The sequence below is a fragment of the Hermetia illucens genome, chromosome 4 (genome assembly GCF_905115235.1).
Source record: "Hermetia illucens chromosome 4, iHerIll2.2.curated.20191125, whole genome shotgun sequence".
In the NCBI taxonomy this organism is placed as follows: Eukaryota; Metazoa; Arthropoda; class Insecta; order Diptera; family Stratiomyidae; genus Hermetia; species Hermetia illucens.
The window spans coordinates 62,740,202-62,765,783 of record NC_051852.1 but is presented as its reverse complement, the minus strand read 5'-3'; the positions used below and the strand labels follow the sequence as shown (position 1 = coordinate 62,765,783).

General features: G+C 42.4%; 1 protein-coding gene across 1 annotated transcript; it reads right to left on the bottom strand.

Moving 5' to 3' along the window:
• Positions 1–23,663: 23,663 nt before the first annotated feature.
• Positions 23,664–24,293, bottom strand: LOC119655673. The gene is made up of 3 exons (XM_038061662.1): positions 24,163–24,293; positions 23,943–24,104; positions 23,664–23,865 (listed from the first exon to the last, which is right to left on the bottom strand). The coding sequence occupies exons 1-3, from the start codon at positions 24,191–24,193 to the stop codon at positions 23,717–23,719; spliced, it is 342 nt and encodes a 113-aa protein (XP_037917590.1). The 5' UTR covers positions 24,194–24,293; the 3' UTR covers positions 23,664–23,716.
• Between the last annotated feature and the right edge of the window lie 1,289 nt (positions 24,294–25,582).

The following is a 25,582-nucleotide window of genomic DNA, read 5'->3' as shown; positions in this document are numbered from 1 at the left end:
AACTGTCAAAGAGACACCTGTGGCCCAGATTGTCGTCTTCAATTCGCCGTATAGTATGACCCGATACGATAAGTACAACACAAGGTATGTTTAAGTGTCGCCATCTATTGACAAAATACGACACTACTTTTTCCCCAACCTAATATATCACAAACTGCTCCTCCGAAAAACTGAAAGGAAATTGCTTTCATGTCCTGCTACTCCTTAAAATATCTCTGATATCTGTTCAACAAGTCGGGAAACCGGAAGCTGGACGCTTCAGGTACGAAAGGTTTTATGTAGTTCTTATATAAAGACATTTGAGTGTGCATTTATCCCATTAATACGTAGCACCTTATATATGCATATATTATGAGAGAGTGTCCACTTTCGGGTGATACTGACATCCATAGTCTTGAATTTCCAAACAAGCGATAACTTTGACGTGTTATAACTTTGTTAGTAATAGTACGATTTCCATCATTGGTAGCATCATGCTCTATGTTATAGTCTACATCACTGCAAAATTTCGTGGTGCTAAGATTGAGGGGTTTTGCAGCCAATTACTAAAAATTATAGTAATATACTATTATTAACTTTATTTGAAACGATATCGGTATGCAGGGTGTTTCGAAGCTTAGGCACCATATAATCACAGCCTTCTGATTTTTTTTTCGATTTTTCGGTTGAGTACTTTCTGAGAATGGGAGAAATGATCACTTTTGAACCCCCGCACTTTCCAACAACTATTGAAACTAGGACTGTACTTACCGAGACCTTTCATTTGATACCCCACATGAATATATTTGGGGAAAAAATGGACCCCTCCCCTTTTGCATGTACGACGACCTCTCCTTAAATTCGACGTTAAAGGATGTAACTCATTGTTCAAGGCGAATGCGCGTGACGGACAGATAGACAGACAAACAGACTGGTTCTGTTTTACACAAAACCTTAAAAATTTACTGGATCGTACAGTCCAAATTCTGTATGCTCGCAAATGAATCGAATTAATCAAAGGAAAATCATGTATTATTCGTTAACTGCATATTGATGTTTCAGAGGTCAGATGCTACTTTAATCAGTGCACTTATGATCGATAATTATTACTGAATTCATCAGGTAATTATGATAGTATGCCAATCATGAACATGGAAGCAACGTATACTAACTCTCCAAGTGGTAAGATGTTCCCGTTCAATTTTTCAGATGAGGTTGCCGCAATTACAATTTGACTTCTTAAGGGGGTCATCCCGTGTGTCGGATTCGCGGAATAGAATTTTTTTGGCATCAATTGCATCTAGATATAGTGTACAATATATGGGCAAAGTGATTTTTTGATATTCGGAGTCGTTCAGAAATTACAGTATTAAACACCTGGTAAGTCACATGCCAGATTTATGTCGATCGTCGTAATAAAGCTCGTATTTATCGGTCTGAACGACGTTCGAATGACTTCCCTAAAATGACAAGAATTGAAGCCAAGGTTGCACATGTGTTTCGTGAAGAAACCTAAGGGTTATGGGCTAGGTATAGCAGATTAATGGTCAGTTAGGGTTTTATGGCTAAAAATCGCATTCTACTTTTTAAGTGCGTTTTTCTCGAAACTGGATGTTGAAAATCGGCTGCCACCATAGCCCAAAATCTATCAAACGAGATTCTTTGAAATTTTCACAACTTATTCAGAACATATTTCTACGGTCCGCAAACTAGGATGATTGCCATTCATTCAGTAGTTTTTTTATTCATTGAAGAAGTCTTGAAAAAACACCAAAATTCACAAAAAAAGCTTAATACGGCACCAAAAATTTAGCTATTAATATTTTTCCATAATCCTAGTTTCCGGACTTTAGTTAAGTCTGTACGTTAAAATGCCGTTTACTTTTTTACTTTAAGATGATCGCAGCGTCTTCTAGGGTGGCAACAGAAAAATACCTTTTTTGGAGATGGGTTTATAAATTGCTCTGTATTTCAATGAAGAACTATGCTGTGGGACTGATGCTCAAGATATTAATAAATCTATGCTGAGAAATTTGTATTTGTATCTTTATCCAGTTCTTCACAAAAAATTTCTAAAAAAAAGCGAAAAAACGGCCTTCACACGGGATGACCCCCTTAATTTAAAAGAGTAAAGGGGTAACACCTCGCAACGAAAACGCATAAGTGTTCATTAAATAGTGGGTTTCTCAAATAAATGTTGCGGTTTTAATGCCCAACACCTTATTCGATCACCAGGCAAATTCGCTTGAATTTCATCGTCTGGAATATGGAACTGGATCGGGTGATTGTATGTGGGTTGGGGAATATTACTCTGGGAAGGAGGAATGCGTTTCTTGTAATTGTAATTGCTGATGAGTGTGTTTAATGGGCTAGGGATTTGAATGTATTAATTTGTATATAACCCCAGCCCACCCAAGCTTTTTATGTGTTCTAAGAATAAATCTATTGCTTTCCAAGGCTTTTTAAGGTTTTGTGTGAAACAAAACCTTATTAGAATCGAGACGGTGTCTGTCTGTCCGTCTGTCCGTCTGTCTGTCTGTCTGTCTGTCTGTCTGTCTGTCTATCACACCCGATTTATTCGGAAACGGCTAGACCGATTGTCACGAAAATTGGTGAGAGTATGTAATATGGTGATCCCTTTACATGCAGTAAGTGGCGCCATCTTGTGTTAAGTTTAAGGGAGGCTCCCCGTACATGTGAATGGAGGGTGCAAATTTTTTTTTCACAGAATGTAGCCATGTAGGGTATCAAATGAAAGGTCTCAATTAGTACTTTTCGAATCTGGTTCAATATTTGAAATTGGGTGAAACATAGGGGAGTGAGGGCTCAAAATATGACCATCAAAAAGTGTAACAGGTCTCGTTCTCAAAACCGAAAAATCTGAAAAAAATCACAGTGGTGCATCTCTACGAAATCTAGGCCTCAAAATATATCCGGTTCCGATATCTGCACAAATAAAGTTAATAATAGTATATTTCCACATTTTAGAAATTTACCGGGCACCCCCCCTTATATTCATCCCAGAAGTACAAAATTTGGCATGCGTGTAATGAAGAATATAATGCACAGTTTGGTCAAGTTTGAAGAAAATCCAACTATTATTAACAAAGTTATAGGGGGTGAAACTTTACAATTTTTTGTGAATTTCGTTCACTCTACAACCCGCATGACGTCATCATCACATATCAGTTCGTGAATATCACAACGAAATGAGTTCTTAGGAATGGAGTCGCAGACAATTATTTTGTTTTCGTTTTTTAGTTATTTGTCAACCAGACATGTGTGTATGTAGGTATATAATATATGCGTGCTAATGAACTTTGCGGGTAGTGCCTAATTCAGATAGATATAAGACGTAAATCGGAAATATGGGTACGATTAATTTAGATACGTGCATATATGTGTACAGTAGGTAATAGGCAGTTTGTTTGTTTAGGGTGAGCGTGATATCTATGGCTCTAATATGTACGTATGTCTCGCAGTTTGGAAAAATCTGAAGGATTATGTTGGATTTGTAGCTATATACGGACAGAAAAATGTGCGTCTCTTACATAAGATGAACACAAAACCTTTATACCCGAAGCGCGAGCTTCCGGTATTCCGACTTGTTTTTAATTTCTGAATGTCAAATACCCGGAGAAAGAAATTGTTATGGGATTTTAACTAGCCGCAACTGGATAAGAACGATTTAAGGTTCAGAGAAGCGTGGACGCTATAGTACTGGCCTGACCAGTGGAGAAGCTGGAGAAACTAACTATAACTAGCTATATACGGACAGAAAAATGTGCGTCTCTTACATAAGATGAACACAAAACCTTTATACCCGAAGCGCGAGCTTCCGGTATTCCGACTTGTTTTTAATTTCTGAATGTCAAATACCCGGAGAAAGAAATTGTTATGGGATTTTAACTAGCCGCAACTGGATAAGAACGATTTAAGGTTCAGAGAAGCGTGGACGCTATAGTACTGGCCTGACCAGTGGAGAAGCTGGAGAAACTAAGAACCTATTTCCTTGATTCTATCCTGAAGAAAAGCTATTCTCGCTTCGAACAGCAAGGAAACTGAATTTGGATTTGAAATTTTTACGTGGCTACTTTCTTCATTGGTTAAGTTCTTATTCCTAATTTATAAACTATTGGGCCGGCGTCGTCATAATTTGCAAGTGCACGGGTCATTGTGCAGTGCTATAGTACATTTTACTTGTACAATTGCCCTGCGAATTCAGACTACCCTGTGGTGGAGTTTTCAGCGGTAGCTGGGGATAAGCCGGTGGCCAAGGTGGGACCGACAGCAGACTCTTTAGTAAGTGGCAGTGTCTAGCATATATAATACTAAACTTATGTCTAAATAAGTCTATAAAGATTTATCAAATTATCTTACAGTATGTTAACATCTCATCTTTTCTACCGAATATAAGGCCGGCAAAGTTGCAGGACTGCCCTTTGGCTGTCTAGTCTAGGTCCGATTTAACAGAATCTGTGGTGCTGGATCAGTAAAAGGATCTACGAGCTTCTACAATGAATGATCTAGAAGACTGGGCGACTATGTCCTGATATCAAATTTGATAAAAGCAATTATACTGAGATAACTCTCTGCCCAGGAGCTATCTGCTTTCATTTCCTCATACCAGGTTGATGGTAGCAGGAGAAGCGTCACATTTCGCTTTTACACTATGATTCTTTGTGTCTTTCACTGATGCAAAAGCTAAGACATCTGGTAGTTTATGCAGAATTAACTGATCTCGAACTCGTAATAGGTTATGATGCAAACCTTGGACATGTTTGTTGGGGAAGTAGCAAATGTAATCCTAGAGGAGAGAAGTCACTCAGAAGGTGGATGCTCCAGTCATGAAAAGTTTTCGTGTATTCCTTATATAAAAACATTTGTGTGGGCACTTGTCCCATGCCGTATGGACCTGAACCTATTCTAGCACGTAATGTATATGCATATATTAAGTCCTAATAATCACTTTCGCATGCTATGAAGATAAAAAGTTCTGAACTTTGGCACTGAAAGGATAATTTGGACCTATTATAAGTTTGTTAGTACTATTGTGATTACTACCAAACTTGGTGATATCATGCTTTATACTATAGCCTATATTACTACCATCATGTTGGAATGAACTTAAGGGGCATTTTGCAACCAATTACTGAAAATTATATTAACGTTATTTGAATAGATATCGGTATGTAGGGTTTTCCGGAGCCTAGATACCGTATAGTGGCAGCTTCGTGATTTTTTCATGCTTGTCGGTTGGCTAATTTCTGAGAATGGATCCCTTAAAGAAATAATCACTTTCCAGCCCCCGCCTTCCCTCCTTGTGCATTAAATGCCTGAACTGAGACCAGCTTTGAAAAGCACTAATAGAGGCCTTTCATTTGAAACCTCACATGACCGTATTAGGTGAAATAATTAACACCCCCCTTTTCCATGTATGGAGATCCCCCTGAAGTTCCACGTAGAACTATGTAACTCACTGCATGCACAGGCTCTCACAGCTCCCACCTTCTCACCAAATTTCGTGTCGATTGCTGAGAAAAAAGCGTGTGACGGACAGACATACAGACAGTAAATCGATTTTGACACAGTTTGGTTTTACACAAGCAAAGTTCAGTGAACTGCTTCACAATAAGGTGCAGCTGCCTAGGAGGCAAACAACTTCTTTAGCAATAGAAGCTCAACAGAAAACTATGAATAGCAAACTTTTAGAGCACTTTAAAGAGGCTCTTCCTGCTACCTGAGGCAAATGCAGTAAATCGGTTTCCTGGTGAAACTCAGAACTGCAGTCCACCAAACGGTTTATTAATTCTATAAAACCAATAAGAATGAGAACTGATTAAACTAGGATCTTCCAGCCTGAAAGCAAGAGACTTTTAAAAGGTTCAGAATGAGGCTCCTTTTGAACATACTGTGAGGAACTGGTAGTCGAAAGAGAGACTTCAGTGCACACTCTTTTGAAAGTATACCACCTACCTTGCCTTGTGTGTACAAATATACAACGCGTCGTTGATTTGACTGAGAGTTGATTCTGATTTCCGAAAAAATCAAGAACGAACAAACACGTAGAAGCAAAGTTGAAACGAGCTTTCTCAGCTACGTGTTGTTCAGATGGATCATTACATTTACATGAGAACTTAGATGTCATGTGTTAATGTGGATATACGTGGCTATCATTAGGCCGATGTTCTCTTATGCATCTAACATTCTTCAGGGCCAAGATCCAATTGGATTATCGCGCCAACAATCATTATTATTTTTAAAAGAGTACGCTGCAAACAACGTAAAGGTAAATGTTCCTGCGGCAATACCGAAGTTGCCTTGCAAGGATTCGCATATGGGTATATAGGCAGGTTGTGTAAGGAGTTACCTGATCTCTCCTCAGGATCAGTAAGAGCAAATTAATTTTTTAAGAAACCGTGCGAAAAGGTCAACATCAAACTGTGGGGAGGAGCCTATAGAGCGGTGATGGCTAAGTTGAAGAAAACATGACATTGTGTGCCAAGTGCTCAGTTTTTTATCGATCAAAAGAGAGTACCCCCAAAGGACATTCCAACAACATACCAAACAGAAAAGGAACTCATCGTTGCCCGCAAAAAGTCAGGAATTATAAAGCACCCGACCGGCACGGAATACCTAAGTGGATTTTACCGGCGGCTATAAAAGTAAAATTGGAGTTATTCATTGCCACTACTAATAAAGGGCATCCTTCAGAGCCAGTTACAAACTCTCCGTGAAACAAAACCTTATTAAAATTATTTCTATCTCTGTCTATCCGTCCGTCTGTTTTTTTTCTTCAAAAGATGATCGCCTGCACGCGCCAGCGTGTCGGATTCTTACCCACTAAAACTACTCCCGACTTGCCCTCAAGCCTCGTGGAACCACTCTAAGGTATTACATCACGGGGCGAAGTCAGCCCACTCTAGCTTGGTCACTTTTCGTCTCTACGCGACGTACGTAACCGCGCTTTTCTAGTCTCCTCTGTCTTTCGCAGTTTGCTCTGGATAGATGCAAGCATGAAGTTGATCGCATCTCAGTCTTCATTTTTGCACCAGTTTTTCTGTTACGAGCACCTCTCCTAGAGTCTCCTCTAGGTTCCTTCTTTCTTCCACTGTCCGAGATCTGGGGCCTCTGGGACTCTATTTCAGTTGGCCCAATCGGGTGAGGTATCTACTTTAAATCTAAACAGGTACTGGCGATATCCTCCATTCCCGGTGAAAAACTGAGTAAGATTATAATTAATCTCACCTTGCTGTCTCTCCTACTACTCCTTGATGGGAGCGATGAGCCTGTGTGTCCACCAGCCCTTTCCCGAGCGCTCCCAATGCTCTTGCCATCCATTTAAAGATCTTTCAATTTCGGCGTTCCTCGTCTGCGATAAAGGAGAGATAGACTTTGCATTGTACATATTCGTCATCTGATCAGCCAAGATGACAGTGGGCGAGATAACGAATGCTTCATCATCTAAGACAGTCCTGAATGCCTGGCGCACTCTTAGGGCTGTTCTTCTATAGACGGAACTCAGTTTGTTAGCATCAAATGTAAACCGCAATACCTTTCCCCAAACTGAAGCTGCATAGAGCAGGACAGAACCCACTACCCTAGCTATAAGCAACCTGGAAGCATGCCATGGCCCTCCCACGTTCGGTATCATCTTTACCAGGGCCACACTTGCAGTGGATTCTTTGTCATAAGCATACTGCACGTGTTGCTTATAGCGAAGCTTCCTGTCTACCACCACTCCCAAGTATTTTATGGCTGGCTTAGAAGTGATGATATGGTTCCCAATTTGAACACGGGTATAATTTCGTTCACGACGCTTGCTGATGAGGATCGCTTCCGTTTTTCCCTCTGCAAGTATCAGACCAGAACTCTCTAGCTAACTCGTAACAGCACTGATCGCCTCGCATGAGTATAATTCAGCATTTTCGAGGTGCTTTACGACCTCAACCAGCGCTATATCGTCGCCGGGGGTCGGAAGGGGAAGAATAAGTACATCGCTGTACATGATGTTCAACAGCAGTGGCCTAAATACGGAGCCTTGTGATACATCCGCAAGAAAAACGTATTCCTGGGGTCCCTCATCAGTGTCATATCAAGTCTCCGTTCTTGTAAATAGCTGTTGACAATAGCTGCAAAATAAGCGGGAATACAAATCTCGCCAAAAATCCCCTTATTGAGTTCCAATTGGCCGAATTGAATGAATTTTTCACATCCAGAGTCACTACCACGCTATATTTGCTAGTACTGCTCTCTCCGTGGATTGCATCTTTGGCTAAGTCATTAATCATTTCTATGGCATCAATGGTTGATCTGGCTTTATGTAACCTATACTGCCGATCTGAGATGCCTCCCAGGCCTCCCAACCGGGAATAATCTATTACAGATTACTCGCTCTGGCATTTTCCCCACATTGTCCAAAAGGCGAATGGTTTTGTAGGAGGCTGTCTCACCTGGAGATTTGCCAGCCTTAGGCAGTAGCCCTAACTTCTGTCGCTTCCATGATGTAGGAAATATCCCCCCGGACATGCCCGTTTCGAACAACTCATCCAACATGTCTGGTCTGGATTTCACAGCAAACTTAAGGGCCCTATTCGGCACGCCAGCCAGACGCGGAGTTTTGTTATGTCCTATTCTCTAGTAGTTCGTCTCTGATCACTAGCGGTATTGCCTACTACCTTTCTGCTACCCCACTCACGGGCCCAAGCATTGAAGTCACCAGCAACCATCTTTGCACTACGACCCCTTGCGTCGAGAACAAGAATGTCAAGCATTTCCTCGAATTCGGGCAGTGTCAGGCTTGGTGGGGCGTAACAGCGAACAAAGCCCAGTACATTGTATGGCTTTTCGACCACATGCCCATATCGCCGCTCCACCAGTCGAATGTGTAACCGACGCGCCACCGTGACGGTTTCTATAGGGTTCGCTAATGATGGCAATTTCCACCTTGGATTCGTAGGTGGTTTGCTTGAGTAAATCTTGGATGATTGAGGTTTATTTTAATAAACCCCAATTATTCATTGAAGTCAGCGTCTTCCTAAATTCCGGGCATTTACCGCTTCCAGCACTATGCCGGTAATCCCGTCTCACTTTCTTCGCATAATAGGCATTTGGGGTACACGCTTTAGCAATTTGGCCTTTCTCCCCAAAACTTCTGCATCGGTCTGACCGATCAATGCCACTAGTGCATGCCTTTGCGAAATTATCAAACGTGCGGCACTTGAAACATCTCTTTAGAGAAATCTGGTCTCTCAGATGGCAAACAACCCACCCGATTCCTACCTTCTCGGCCACCAATAACTTATACGCTACGTCCACTGGTAATCGCAATGTGGCCGTTCGAGTATTGCCAGAGGCTTTCCGCAAACTCACAACGGACTCCTCGGCAGGTTCCTCCAAATTAAAGTATCCCATCAAGGCAGTGAAAATTTCTCCTTTTGATGTCACTTCATCGAGATCCTTGCACTGAATATAGACCTAATGTTTTTGAGTCCATACTGTAGCATTCTTCCCAAGTAAGTTGTTAACCTGAGTTCAAAAGCCATCGAATCTTCCTGACAGTTCCGCCTAAATCTTTTAGATCGGGGTCAGCTTTGACCTTTCCGTCTGCCTGTCCTTCTGTCACACCCGATTTACTCGGAAACAGCTAAACTGATTGTCACGAAATTTGGTGAGAACATATGGTCTGTGTGCTTCTTTACATGCAGGGAGGGGCGCCATTTTGTGTTAAGTTTGAAGAGGAGCAAAAGTGCGAAAGGGCGGCGTAATTTTTTTTTTTTTGTAGAGAAGCTGGTCATGTGGGGTATCAAATGAAAGGGCTCAATTAGAAACTGATCTTATTTCTGATATTGGGTAAAACATAAAAAGTGAAACAGGTCTCATTCTCAGAAGCTACCCAATAGAATAATCTCGATAAATTTATAGTGATGCAACTATATGAAATCTACACTTCAAGATACATCTGGTTGCAAAATCTGCACAAATGAAGTTAATAATAGTATATTACCACATTTTAGAAATTTACCGGAAACACCTTTTAAGTTCATCCCAGAAGTAACAAATTTGGCATCAGCATGGGCGATAATATAGGACATAATTTTGAAACTTTGAAGGCAATCTAGCTATTATTAACAAATTTATAGGACGCCAAAATTTCACATTTCTGATAAATTTATCGCACCCTAAAACGTGGACGACGTCATCACCGTATAAAGTAAAGGTTTTGCTTTTTTGGCTTTTTGAGGTTTTGTTTGCAAAGCTTATAAAAATTGGTTCAATGTCTGTCTGTCTGTCCATCTGTCTGTCTGTCTTTTTTTTTGTTTTTTGGGGAGGTGAAACTCTTCAAAAGACACTGGTCTGTATACACCAGCGTGTGGGATTCTTACCCACTAAAGCCACCCCCGGCTCCCACCAAGCCCCGTGGAACGACCGTACGGTATGACATCACGGGGCGGATTTAGCTCATTTTAGCTTGGTCCCCACGAAAGGGGACCGTCTATACGCGGTGTACGTAACCGTACTTTTCTAGTCTCCGCTGCCTTTCGCAGTTTGCTGTGGATAGATACAACAATGGAGTTGATCGCATCCCGGTCTTCCTAACATGTTAACATTATTCGGTACATTCTCTGGTACGGGCACCCCTCCTAGAGTCTCCTCTAGGTTCTTCCTTTCCTCCACAAACCTTGGACAGTGGAAGAATACGTGCTCTGGGTCCTCTGGGACTCCATCGCAGTTTGGACAATCGGGTGAGGTATCCAGTTTGAACCTCAACAGGTACTGGCGATATCCTCCATGCCCCGTGAGAAACTGAGTAAGATAATAATTAATCTCACTGTGCCGTCTCTCCAACCACTAAGTGTTGGCAGGGACGAGCCTGTGTGTCCATGGAACCTTTCCCGAGCGTTCCCAATGCTCTTGCCATCTATTTAGAGATCTCTCCTTTTCGCTTCTGAACAGAGCTTCTTAAAGCATTCTCTCTTGCTACGCTGGATGGCGAGCTTGAGGATTTTGCAGGCTGCCTTATCGGTGCACTCTTTTTGCCCCTGATGGACTCTACCTACCGCCGTCTGAGCCACTCTTCTGGCTCGATGATAGGCTGATCGAAAGCTGGCCAGTTCAGTATTCCACTAGTAGTTTGGTCTTCTACTGGGGAATGAGCACCTACTAGGCATGGACGCGTCACATGCTTTGGTCATGCATTGGGTCACATGGACAGATCCTTCCATAGAGGCGCCTGCTTTATTAGGTTGGTCTAACTACACTTCCATGAAGGTCTGCTCATCCAGAGCTTTAGCGGACCAGGCTGACATCTTTCTCGGTTTCAAGCATGATGGTCTTATTCCCGGTGATTCCACCCATAGCCCAAAGAAGATTGCCTGGTGATCGCTGCCAGTGCAGGGCTGACAAAAGTTAGGTCTACGATTGAGGTAGACCCCTCCTTTCAGAAAGGTGTTTACAGATCCTTCGTTGGCCAGAGTGAAATCCAACTGTGCGAAAGCGCCTAATAGACTGCGACCCCTTGCATTGAAGTCATCAGCAATCACCATTTGACTACGACCCCTTGCGTCGAGAACAAGAATGTCAAGCATTTCCTCGCATTCGCGCAGAGTCAGGCTTGATGGGGCCCACACAAAGCCGCTGTATGTCTGATTCCCAGTACATTGTATGGCTTGTCGACATGGCCATATCCTCACTTTTTCATTGAAGTTAGCGCCTTCCTAAATTTGGGGCATTTACCACTTGCGGTAATATGCCGGTAATCCCGTCCCACACTTCCTTCGCATAATAAGCATTTGGGGTCCCTATTGCACGCTTTGGAAAAATGGCCTTTCTCCCCACACCTTCTGCATCGATCGGACCGATCAATGCCACTGGTGCATGCCATCGCGAAATGACCAAACGCGAGGCACTTGAAACACCTCTTTGAAGAAATCTGCTCTCTCATACGGCAAACAACCCATCCGATTGGAACCTTCCCGGCCACCAATAAGTTCTGCGCTGCGTCCACTGGCAATCGTAATGTGGCCGTTTGAGTATTCCCATAGGTTTCTGCAAACTCACAATGGACTCTTTGGCAAATTCCTCCAACTTCAACCGTTCCTTCAAGGCAGTGCAAATTTCTCCTTTGGATGTCACTTCATCGGGATCCTTGCACTGTATATAGACCTCATGGTTTTGGGTCCGTACTGTGACATTCTCCCCAAGTGAGTTCTTAACCTGAGTTCGGAAGCCACCAGTTTTCCCCAAGCTGGTTTTTTTTCAGCTCAAACATGAGGTCACCCTTTTGAGTCCTTCGAATCTTGCTGACATTTCCGCCTAGATCTTTTCCGTCGGGGTCAGCTTTGACCTTTTTCAGTATCTCCGCGTAGGACAAACTTCCATTGCTAGAGATTACAATCGCTTCTGGGCGAATTTGTAGTTTTGCCTTTTTCTTGGCTTTTTTCTTAAGTACCTTGGTCCATCCACCGTTTTCATTCCCCTTGGAGTTTGTCGAGTCGATTGCCGGAGCTCGCATTCGGTGCCTTTAGTTCTGTTTTTCGGAACTATTTGCATGCTTTTTTCCTTTTAGGTGCCTGCTGACTTCCAGAGGATCCAAATCTCCTTTCCGCACTCACTTGTTTGGTGGCAGATTGATTGCAATACGATTAGATGTCACTTGGCTCGCCTATGACATCTTTGGGGCAACAGATTTCGACTTGCCCTTGGAATTTCGTTCCTCCTGCTGCGATTTGTTGTAGAGCACTCTAATTGCTCTCACCATATTTTTTATAGTTTGGTGGACGTTGTGCTTGTCCTTGATGAAATAAGACAGCTCCACTATGAAAGTTGACGAACTTCTTCTGAATTGTTTTTTTTCCTGGTCCTGGAGTACCTCCTGCTACTGCTCCCTTTGAGTATGTGCGGCCGATGTTGTTGCTGTTTTTGCTGTTCAGCGATCAGCCTTCAATTCACCCTTCTTCGGTTTTGTTACTGGTGTTCTTGGTAGAGTGGTACCTCGCTTGAACACTTCCTTTTCCGGTAGCCCACTTGCTCACTCCCAAAAGCCGCCGGTGCTGGGATCCCGAGTCTTGCACCGTAAGTTTTCTCCTTTTCTCGTAAAAGGGCGTAAACATTTTTTTTACCGAATATAGTCATGTGTCATCAAATGAAACGTCTCGATTAGTACTTTTCGAAGCCAGTCTTAGTTTTGAGATTTATTAGAAAGGCGAGGAGTGAGAGGGGTCGAAAGTGATGATTTCTTTAACGAACCTATTTTCAGAAACTACCAAACCGAAAATTCTGAAAAGAATCATGAAGCTGCCTCTATATGGTGCCAAGGCCATAAAATACTCTCCGTATCGAAATCCGGTCAAATTAAGTTAATAATGGTGTATTACTGTATTTTTGGGGAAATTGGGTAAAAGCCTCTTAAATGTACCCCAGAGTTATAAAAGTCGGTAGTGGTATAAAATATAATATGAAGCATATTACCCCCAAACTTGACCAAAATCATATTATTAGTAACAAAGTTACAGTAGCTCAAAGTTGACTTTACCCTGTAAATTTACTGGAACTGAATATCAATATCACACTAAAGTGGGTAGTCAGAGATGCTAAATGCATATACATAACGGGCTACGTACAAATGGGATAGTTCTACACTTAAATATAGTCACGGAAGAAGGAAACAAAACCTTTCATACCTGAAGTGCCCAGCTTCCGCTTTGCCGACTTATTTAGGAGGGGCACAGCATTTATGTCGTTGATATGTATGTATGAGTACATGTGGGTATCACGGAGTTTGGGGAAATATGATAGAATATTTCGTATTCTCAGCTATGTACGAGTGAAAAATCGTGCATAGAGAGTTTCTCACATAAGATGAATACAAAACCTCTATACCTGAAGCCCCCAGGTTCCGGCATCCCGACTTGTTTACTAACTTATCAAGTTTTTTTTTTCAAATTTTATATGCATCTTTTAAATAATGAACAGACCTTTCAGGAGAAGTATACATTTAACATTCTAGGTTTTTAAATATGTAACCGGACCGGTACATAATATAATAAATCGTGATAGGATTCCCCAGCCGTTCTATGGTGTGGAAGTCGAACCTGATGCAATAAAATTTAAGAAGAGCGAAGCGCATCCAATATATAACCCACGTTATTTGTTTCATCAATGAATTGCCGTAGAAAAGCCGCGTAAAAGGACTAGTCAGGTGCAAGAACTGTCAAAAATATGTGTAATTTGTGGAGATTTACAGAAAAAAAGGAGAATACTATACAGCTGACTACAGAGGTTGCCTCAAAAATAAGACCGGCTTCGAAAAGTACTAACCGAGACCTTTCATTTGATACCCCGCATGACTACATATGATGAAAAAAAAATCTTCGTTTGCAGATGATACTGCCATTTTAAATATCCACACCAACTCTCAGATCGCATTAAAAAACTTACAAATTCACCTTAGACGAATTGAAAAGTGGCTTACTGAATGAAAAACTCGGGTAAGCGAAACGAAATGTTGCCACGTCGCTTTCACCCTGTATCGGATAAAATGTAGTAAGAATCAATCAATGCTGTAACAATCCCTCATCGTGAATAATGTGAAGAATTTCGTTTTACACCTGGATAGACGACCAAGGTGGAGAAAACATATTGAGACGACGACAACGGAAATGAAGCTGAGAACAAAAAATATGTATTGGTTCCTAAGCAAAAACTCGATGCTGCTTTGTGTATGAAAAACGAAACCATCCACAGGTATCTTCAAATTGAGTGAGAGAGGAGATCTCATTCCAGGTGACATAGTACAAAGCCAGGTTAGATTCTATAAACAAATATGTAAGAACGACAAAAAAAACTTCTTGCAGGGTTGCAGAGCAGCTACCCCGAAGTTAAACATCGACCGCTAATATGATTTAACTGTCGCTCTCCCCAATGGTGAGCGATCTATCTAGCTAGCAGATATACTATATAACTCTCTTGAGAATATCTAAATTATATCAATGTATTTTTATTAACTTAATTTGAACAGATATCGGTATGGAGGGTATTTCGGAGCCTAGGCACCATATAGTGGTAGCTTCTTGACTTTTTTCAGATTTTTCGGTTAACTAGTTTCTGAGAATGGGTCCGTGAAATAAATAAACAATCTCAATCTCCCGCACTCCTCACCTTTCCAACAAATGTCAAAACTAAGACCGGCTTTGAAAAGTGCTAACCGAGACCTTGAGAGAATTTGATACCCCACATGACTATATTTGACGAAAAAAAACCGACAGACGGCAGACGCACAGAAGGATGACGGGCAGGCTTACGGAGAATGGTACTTTCCTCCTTGAGCTTAGGCTTAGGAAGAGTAAATCTCACGATCTCCATAAGAAAATCGAGTCATAACTAGGCAAAGCAGCGGAAGTATAGATGGGTCAGGACTCAATGCAGATTCATTGCTAGGACCTAGATGAGATCACCAGAAAGGCGGAGCTTTGCGACCTCTAAAAGACCCAACATGGGTTAGACTCGATCCTTGACTCCAATGTGATAAGGCTGCGTAATGCACTCAAACGGCCACATTAGCCTTGGCATTCAAAGGGAGCCATTCATGTGGGGGAAATTTGCATCAGCTGGGTCAGCTCTCAGGTGTTTCAAATGCCACATATTGCACGAAGTACTTTCACGTTTGAATGTCATTCTAGCAGATATTGCCGTCGTCCATGCTTTTCAAAAACAGGATGTGGGGTCGGTGATAGACTTAACGTTTGTTAGTGGCACACTATCTACAGACCCCTAATGGCAAGTGAGCGAGGAATATATGCACAACGACCATCATTTCATCTTCCAGAAGGAACGTAGGACAGGAGCAAACGAATCAAAAAAATGGAATAGCGAGTTGAACATCCAAGAAACTTGATAAGCAAATGTTCGAGGAATTACTTCTGTAGGAGCCGATCTCAATGGGAAACACAGAAGGAAAGGTGGCACAGGTTGTTGAAAGGATACAGAAAGTATATGACGCTCTATGTCACCCCGCACTGTACTCAAGAAACGAATGCCACGGTGAAGAGCGAAGAACTTCGTAAAATTTCTCTCAAAGACAAGAGACACAGCCAGCGTAGTAGGAACCGACTTCAGTCTCAAGAGTTGCAAAAGCGATATAAAAAGCCAACGAAAGAGCTGAAGAAGCATTTTTAGAAGCCGAACTGAACATAACTGAGGTTATGCAAGGAAGCGGACTCCGGCCCATGGGGAGGTGCATACAGAACAGTCATGACATCCACCAAGGGTAAACGCTCACGATGGATCAATAACCTTGATTGGCTGCGGAATATCATCAGTACTCTCTTCCCACAAGTCTTAAATTAATAGAACGTACCCACTGTCCAGATAGATCTCGATTCCCGAGGTAACCACTGAAGAAGTCCTGGAAGCGGCGTAGAATATTGCCGAATAAAGCACTGGCAGTGGCCGTCTAAAAAGTTCCAAGTTGATCCGCTGAAACAAATACAATGTGCCTCGAAGAAGAATATTCTCTGAATACGTAGAGGAAACAGAAGCTTTGATTCTTTTCCTTATAAGTTTATATGCCTATTAAACGGCATCGGTAAACTTTTCGAATGGGTCATCTTTAGTAGGCTTGTAGTGATCATAGAAATGGAGGATCGTTTATCAGAAAGCAGTTCGGATTCTGAAAGGCAAGATCCACTATCAATACGATCGGTACGTTGATGAAAATTGTGGAGGAAGTAATGGAGGCTAATAAGTCTGCCGCGGTAGTCACTCTCGATGTGGAAAACATCTTTAATACTGCAAAATGGACCAAAATAATTGTCGTCTGTTTCTTATCTTGCTTCCCATTAAATCATATCTTACTGCAAAGAGATTATATTATCACAATATTAAAAAAAAGATAATTTTACAGATCTAGTATGAACTTACGGGGGTATTGCGAAATATACTATTAATAATTTTATTTGAGCACATGTGCACGAACTACCATTTTTTAGATTTTTCGGTTGGATAGTTTCTGAGAACCGGTCCTTAACGTAATTGTCCTCTCCGCACCTCCGCACACTTCCCTTTGCAACCAATGTCCATACTAATATCTGCTAGGGAAAGTACTAATTCAGGTCTTTCATTCAATACCTGAGATGACTATATTCAATTAAAAGAAATTGTCCACCCTCCTTAAGGTACAGGTCCGTCCCCTCTCTCTTAAATTTAACGTCCAGCATGTTTCCACCAAATGTCTGATCAATCGATACAGTCGTTTCTGAGAAAAGTGAGTGTGGCAGACAGACAATGAACTGATTTTAAAAAGGTGAGTTTATTATTTATTATTCAAATAAACCTATTTTGCAAGACCACTCAGGATTTACTCGAGCAGATCATCTAGTAATCTGAGACGGAAAGCAGAAGTGAATCATACAGAAACCGATGTGGGGGTATATGGGTCACAAATCTGACTGGCTGAACAGCGATAGGAACATGCGGCCTCTAAGCTATACAATGCATCATGAGTCAATCGGCCAATGGCTTTGTGGGGGCAAAAATAAACAACGCGCATATGCCGCTACAGTTTGAAGACCTGTCGGACAGCCTTGTTCACGACGTAAGAGGAAGAAGTTCACAAGTGGTTGGCGCCGATTTTAATGCGTGGGCTCTCGAATGGAGAAGCAGAAAAAATAACACAACGGATCTAAATATATGAGAGGTCCTGCCCAATTAGATATAGGCCTGCCCTAATCGAAGACCAGACCTTTGTCAGCCCTGCACTCATGAAATATTGTATGTCCGGGTCCCTTAACGCGGGACTGCATCCACAGCGAACCTCAGGCAATTACTTTCGGGCACGATCTTTTTTACGAACTGCTGGCCTATGCTGGCGATATCGACATTATGGCAAGAACGACCAGAGACTTACAAACTGCTTCATCCAGATGGAGCAGCGGCGCGAGATCTTGGGCTGCACATCAATAAAGGCAAGACGTCAGTAAGAAAAACCAACCAACCAACAACACCAAATCGCAATGATCAAACGAGAATAGTAAAGATAGGAGACTTTAACTTTGAGGCCGTTATTGATTTCTCGGTCGGTCGAAATTAAAACAGCGATAACAGCTACGTTGGCTGCCAACAGACCCTTTTTCAGCTTACCAAAACTATTCCACTCGAAATGTCTCAGCAGAGGGTCAAGGCTCTTACTGTTCAAGACAATGATCTTGTCAGTCCTCGTGTACTCCTTGGAGACTTTATTTTTTAGGAAGAAAAAATGTAAACTCTCAGCCGCGGTCGAAAGAAGAATCCTTCTAAGAATGTTTGGCCTCCCCACATGACGATTGACCATTCCGTAGCCTACATAATGACGAAATCTGTGAACAATACCGTGACCATCTGGTTGTCAATAAAATCCGATTCAATAGGTTACGGTGGGCGGGTCACTTAATCCGTATGGATGACGATGATCCAGCCCGGGAAGTCTATAAGGGCAATATCTATGGTAGAAAAAGAAGACGAGGCAGACACTCCCTGAGATGGAGCGATGGCGCGGGCCAGGACGACAAACAGCTTTTATGGATATCACATTGGTAGACCTCGGTGCAAAACCGGGAGTCTGGAGTTTCTTATTAAGGCAAGCGTAGACCGGATACCGGTCGGTCAGCCATTAAGTTTATCATAGAATCATTAAGTTCAACAATAATACAGAATGTTCGACTACTGCTAGTGAAACTGGGGACTGTAAATCCCTTCATGAGTATCATCATTTTTGGTGGAGTTTAAAGTGAGTCCCTATACATTCCAAACCGGAACGTCTTTTTTCATATAATATGGCCCTATGGGCTATCAAATGAAAAGCCTCGATTAGTACTTTCCGACGCCGGTCTTAATTTTTACATTAATTGGGAAACCAGGAGTGTGGGGGCTCCAAAGTAGTAATTTCTTCCAAAGCCTGTTCTCAGATACTATTCAACCGAAAAATCTGGAAAAATCCCCAATTTGTCACTCCATGGGGTCTAGGCTTTAAAATACCCTCCATGCTGATGCCAAAAATCCCCACGGCGTATCCAGGCTAGTGCCTTTTAAAGGTTTGCACCTTCTTCAAAAAAAAAAAAATAAGTCGTGAAACCGGAAGCTGGACGGTTTGTGAAAGGTGAAAGGTTTTGTGTATTTCTTTTATAAAAACATGCCAGTGGTCATTTGTCTCATTAGTACCTAGAATGTAATGTATATACATATGTATTATATATTATATGAGAATATACATTTTCGCGTGATCCTGACATTCAAAGTCTTAAATTTGCATAGAAGCGATAACTTTGACCTATTATAACTTTATTAGTAATAACGAGATTTCCGTTAAACTTGGCAGGATCATTGCCTACATTATAGCCAATATTGCTGCATTTCATGACTCTATGATGAACTTAAAGGGGCTTCTGCAGTCAATTACCAAAAATTATAATATATATCATCTAGTCACATCATGGGCAGCCTTTTGATTTTTCTCAGATTTTTGGATTGGGTAGTTCCTGAAAATCAGTCCGTCAAAGAAATGATCGCTCACAACTTCCCCACCTCTCCAACAAATGTCAAAACTAGGACCGGCTTCGGGAAGCACTAACCGAGACCTTTCAATTGATGCCCCACGTGGCTATATTCGATAAAAACAAAATGCACAACCCCGTTTTGCATGGAAGTACTAACCGAGACCTTTCAATTGATGCCTCCGGATAGCTAAGTAGTTTCAGTACAAGGCTGTCGTACCGAAGGTGGCGGTTAAAATCTCACTCACTGGCAGTGGAACGGGCAGTCGACTCAGCTGTCAACGAGGGTAATAATATCGGGCGAGCGCAATGCTAACCACATTGGCTCGTATAGGGTACTATAATCCTGTAGTGTACCGTTACGGTCTTGAATGAAGTGCTCCAACACATTTGAAGCTTCTGATCTAATTGGATTGTTCCGCCATTAAATTGGACGTAGAATGATGTAGCTTACCGTACGCATGAGTGTTCATAGTTTCCTCCTTTCCACCGAATTTGGTGCCAATTGCTATAACCGTTTCCGTGCTTGTGACAGACAGACGGTAAACTGATTTTAATAAGGTTTAGTTTTCCACGAGGCCTTAAAAACGGCCAGACGAATTTCTTAACGAATTCTGCAGATGGAGAAGGATGAAGGCGAGCCTCCCGCGTCTTAAAACGAGACAAATTTTACCAACTGGTCGTCCAGGTTGAGGGCTGGGTAGAACTGACAACCCTGCATGGAAGTTATAAAGCACACAACAGGAGCCTCGGACTGGACGGATAACACAACGACGAACTTGGCAACGAAAACGAAATAACGGTTTGGGGATGTTCTCATGGAACGTGCGCTCCCTGTGCAGAGATAGACCTGCCAAGCAGCTAGCTGATACCCTGTCCCAATATATGACTGATGTACCAGCGTCACAGGAGAGGCATTGGACAGAGACCAGTTTCCTGGAGAAGACTCACTACATCATATATCATGTGCTCGGAGTAGGTTTCTTAATCAGAAAAAAAAATGAAACCTGCTGTTATCGGCTTTGAAAACATAAGCGAACGGTTATGCACTCTGCGCTTGTGAGGCAAATTTATAAATATTAGCCTCATAAACGTTCATGCCCCTACAGAGAAGACTGCAGTCGGAAAAGGATACCTTCTACGAGGCAATAGAACGAACCCTCGAAGCCTCTCCCAGATATGATGTCAAAATTATACTTGAGGATTTTGACAGCCAAGTAGGGAAGGAGCCCGTATTCAGGCGATACATAGCTGCGGATTATTCAATTGGCAGGGTCACACGAAATGATTGTTGGAAGTACCTGGTTTGCGTGGAAAGCGGTCCACAAACAAACGTGAACCTCGTTGGTCGAACGCCGCTACCTCTCAGCCTTGGTGAATGTTAGAACATTTATATATATAATCCCCTCTGACAATCAGATGAGACTTACCACTGAAGCCATCTACAGCACAGCCATCCACAACACCTATAAGAGGGAAATGGATGTCGTAATAGCTGCAGTTAACAGTGATTCTGGAGATGAAGCACCAATAAACGATCTTTACAACCACCTGAAGAACGTTATCATAAAAACGGCCACAAATATACTTGGCCGTAGCCTAGTCGGAACGGTTGATTTGACAGTGAATACAAGCTAGTAACGGAACGGAAGAATGCATATACCGAATAATGTCGCATTCTCAAAGAACTCGGGCACGCGCAAAGACTTATCACGAACTCCGACGAGCGGAGAAGTGACTTCACAGACGAAAAAAGGAAGCCTGGCAAAACCAACAAGTATGTGAACTCGAACAGTACAGGGAGCAACCGCACCAGGCGCGCAAGTTTTACCAACAAGTCAGCAGCATGAAGCCTTACACATCTCGATGTTCATCCTGCCTAGACAAAGAGGGAAATCTGATTTCCGGCAGAATGGGCATATTGGAGCGATGGGTTGAGTACTTTAACGAACTACTGAACAACCAGAACATCGGCGAGTTGGAGGTCCCGAGAACTGAAGACGATGGACAAACACTGCCACCACCATGTATAGAAGAAAGAGTCCGTGCAATTTATCGATTTAGAAATCATAAGTCGCTAAGAGCCGATGGAATTATAACCAAATTAGTTAAATATGGAGGCGATAAATTACAGCAAGTCGTTCATGAACTTGTGCTCAAGGTATGGAACAGCGAATCAGTGCCTTACGACTGGCAAAGAGGCATTACCTGTCTCATACATAAAAAGGGAAATATCACACAGTGCAGCAATCATAAAGGTATCAGATTGCTGAGTACCATCCGCTATCTTGTTAGGCCGAATAGCCCCATACGCTCACAACATCATTGGCCCCTAACAAAGAGGCTTCACTTCAGGCAAATCAGCAACAGATCAGATTTTCTCTCTGCGGCAAGCGATGGAAAAACTGTTGGAATATGGACATCCGTTGCACAATCTTTTCATCGACTTTAAACTCGCCTATGACAGCATAGCCACGGTAAAACTGTACACGAACGAACATGAGAGAATTCGGTATCCCGCCGAAATCGATAAGACTGACTACGCTGACCCTGACCAATGTGCGAGGCCAGATAAAAGTAACAGAATAACTCTCGAGACCATTCGATATCAACAATGGTCGATGACAAGGGGATGCCCTATCATGCGTCCTCTTTAACCTGGTCCTGGAGAAAGTGATCCGTGATGCTGAGATAAATGCGAGGGGTACGATCTTCTTTAAGTCCACCCAACTACTGGCCTATGCTGACGATGTCGACATCGGTGGAAGAACCACCCGAGACGTACAAACTGCCTTCATGCAGATCGTGCAAGCGGCGCGAGATCGTGGGCTGGACATCAATGAAGACAAGACAAAATATATGGTGGCAACTTCAGCACCGAAAACCAACCAATCAACAACATCGAACCGCACTGGTCAAACGGGAAGAATAAAAATAAGAGACTATAACTTTGAGTCGTTGATAGTTTCTCCTATCTAGGGTCGAAAATCAAAACACCGCTAACAGATACGATGATTAAATCCGCGCACGGTTGTTGGCAGCCAACAGAGCCTATTTCAGCTTACAAAAGCTGTTCCGCTCAGAACGTCTCATCATAGGGTCAAAGCTCTTACTGTACAAGGTAATGATCTTGCCAGTCCTCATGTATTCCTCAGGGACTTCTTAGCAAAAAAAAACTGCGAACTCTTGGCCGCGTTCGAGAGAAGAATCCTCCGAAGAATTTTTCCCCTCCTACGTGAGGGTGGACAATTCCGTACCCTACATAACGACAAAATCTGTAAGCGATGCCACGACCCTGCTACGTACAAACGTACAAACTGCCTTCATCCTGATCGAGCAGGCGGCGCGAGATCTTGGGCTGCACATCAATGAAGACAAGACAAAATATATGGTGGCAACGTCAGCACCGAAGACAAATCAACCAACAACATCAAACCGCACTGGTCAAACACGAAGAAGAATAAGGATAGGAGAATACAACTTTGAGACCGTTGACAATTTCTCCTATCTAGGGTCGAAAATCACAACCGATAACAACTACGATGATGAAATCCGCGCACGGTTGTTGTCAGCCAACAGAGCCTATTTCAGCTTACAAAGACTGTTCTGCTCGAAACGTCTAACCATAGGGTCAAAGCTCTTACTGTACAAGATTATGATCTTGCCAGTCCTCATGTATTCCTCGGAGAGTTGGGTTCTTAGCAAGAAGAATGGCGAACTCTTGGCCGCGTTCGAGAGAAAAATCCTCCGAAGAATTTTTGGCTCTCTACATGAGAATGGACGATTCCGTAGCCTACACAATGACGAAATCTATGAGCGATACCATGACCGTCCGGTTGTGGATAAACTCCGGCTGAATAGGTTACGGTGGGCGGGTCACTTAATCCGTATGGATGAGGATGATCCCACCCGGAAGGTCTATAAGGGCAATATCTATGGTAGAAAGAGAAGACGAGGCAGACCCTGCCTAAGATGGAGCGATGGCGTGGGCCAGGACGCCAGACAGCTTTTAGGGATATCGAATTGGTGGACCTCGGCGCAAAACCGGGATGTCTGGAGTTCCTTATTAAGGCAGGCCTAGACCGGATACCGGTTGTTGCCGTTGACGATGATTATGATTATCAAAATAATATCTATCCAAAATTAAATAAACATCCATTTCGAATCGATTTTTTTAATAAACAAAATTGAATCTAATCAGTCGTCATTGATTACAGACTGCGTGCCAACCTCCTTAGGGCACCTATGAATTCTCGAATATTCCGGAGCTGGAAATTAGAAGCAGACGGAAGTCTCCGCAAAGCATCTCGCACAGCATCCTGTACGATATCCCTCATGCAAGCAGTATTGGGCCGCAGCTCTAAAGAAAGTGCAAAAACATAGTTAAAGCCTAGCAACTAGACTTTGTTGCAAAAATTCATATGCTCATATGCTTACTTTGATTACTTTGGCAATTGTATAAACTCAGCTGGCAAGGGTTGTTGAATTCTCGACTAATTCCATCGGTCTGTCTGACGCAGACTGGTTGATAATCGTTTCCGCACCGCATATTACAAATTGGCTGCTCAGGAAATTGACCATTGACTGCCACAAATAGGACTGGAATTTAAACCGCCGGAGTTATTTTTGACAATTTGCGTCGAATTGCGTTTCATACCAAGTATCAATCCGAAGCGTCTTAGCAACATGATTGTTAGATGTTTTTCTCATATAATAACAATTTACTAACTACTTTCTTAGAATGGGGATCTATTTATAGCATGCACTGCTGCTAATTTTAAAATAGGTCTACAAGCTCTTTGTTTATATTCCAGGTGAGGTTACTCTCGAAATTGTGGCAGTTATTGGTACAAATAAATTTTGAATCAAAGGCCTTGAAACTTACGTGATGGGAAAGATACCACCTACCAACTTCCGCTTTTAGTGAGCAGGTTCACTGTTCCTAAAATTACTCCCCAGTTTTCGGACATGTAAATGATTATCTTCGTTGCTTGCTTTTATAGAAAATAGGTATTGAATCCAAATTAAATTCATTTTTTTCAGATAGGGTATCAAATTACTTACTTCTACTAGCGGCATGCAATTATAACATATTGTGCATGTGTTTATGTACTTATGGTGGAATTCTAACTGTTCTATATTTGTTCAAATGTTTTCCACTAACTGAACTGATGAGTGTTATTCAAGCTTTATTGAATTTCAATGGATTCGATTGAAGTTATATTTTGTACAACGATCACAATTCTTATCACTGACCATTTAGGAGATTTTATGAAGGACTAACAATAATCCTTCTAGCTTGATCGTGACACGTAAACAGAATAGAATTGCAAACTTCAGACTGGAAGTTCACGTCCATCTGCAACGTTTCTCGCATTCTGGAACGAAATCGGCCCGTCTGAATGGAGTTCGTTACTTAACTCTGTTGTCAGTTTAATCCGTGCGGAATTATTAATTATTCGTGAAAGTGAAGGTCATAGGTAGAGTCGACAGGAGTTGGAGGATATGGAGGGTCGTAACCTAGGCGTCGCTCACCCGTCCTCAAGGCCTAACTCACTGTGTGGATCTTTGGCTGCCTTTCTTCGGAGAGCACGCAGATAGTCAGCCGATTACCAGCAGTGATTGTTTCACTGGTCTTCAGCTGTCTATCTTTGGGCGTGTCTCGGAAACCCAGCTGCCCTGTAAAAACCGCGGCTTCGCGAAGAAAGGGAAATCTCATTCGCCTCTTTCTGAATTTATTTGCACAAATAATGCATTCCATAATGTGCACAGCGAATTGCGCATTATTGAATGCATTCGGGCGAATTGATCTTGGCAGGGGGGAATGATTTGCCGCATCCGTAGGCGCGCGCACATGCTGCTGCAACATGGACTCTCGGAGTTCAACCGAATTCAAGGCGAGCGTAGCAGCATGGGGACCGGTTCGTGGGTGGACAGCTGATCAACGGCCGGTGGGATTTCCAAGGGTCATTGTCTGTGCTGGAGCCGTAGAGAGTAGAGGTAACTTCGTGATCTCCCGAATTTCGACTTTGGACTAATTTGGGGTCATTTATGCAAGACGAGTGTCGGATAACTCT

Excerpts from the sequence above, each read along its gene's own strand:
- LOC119655673 (XM_038061662.1), bottom strand. The coding sequence starts at position 24,193 with ATGTTGCTAAGACGCTTCGGATTGATACTTG. Across the intron at positions 24,105-24,162 it reads ACGCTTCGGATTGATACTTG|TCCTATTTGTGGCAGTCAAT; the intron begins GTATGAAACGCA and ends TTTAAATTCCAG. Across the intron at positions 23,866-23,942 it reads CAATTGCCAAAGTAATCAAA|AGCTGCGGCCCAATACTGCT; the intron begins GTAAGCATATGA and ends CACTTTCTTTAG.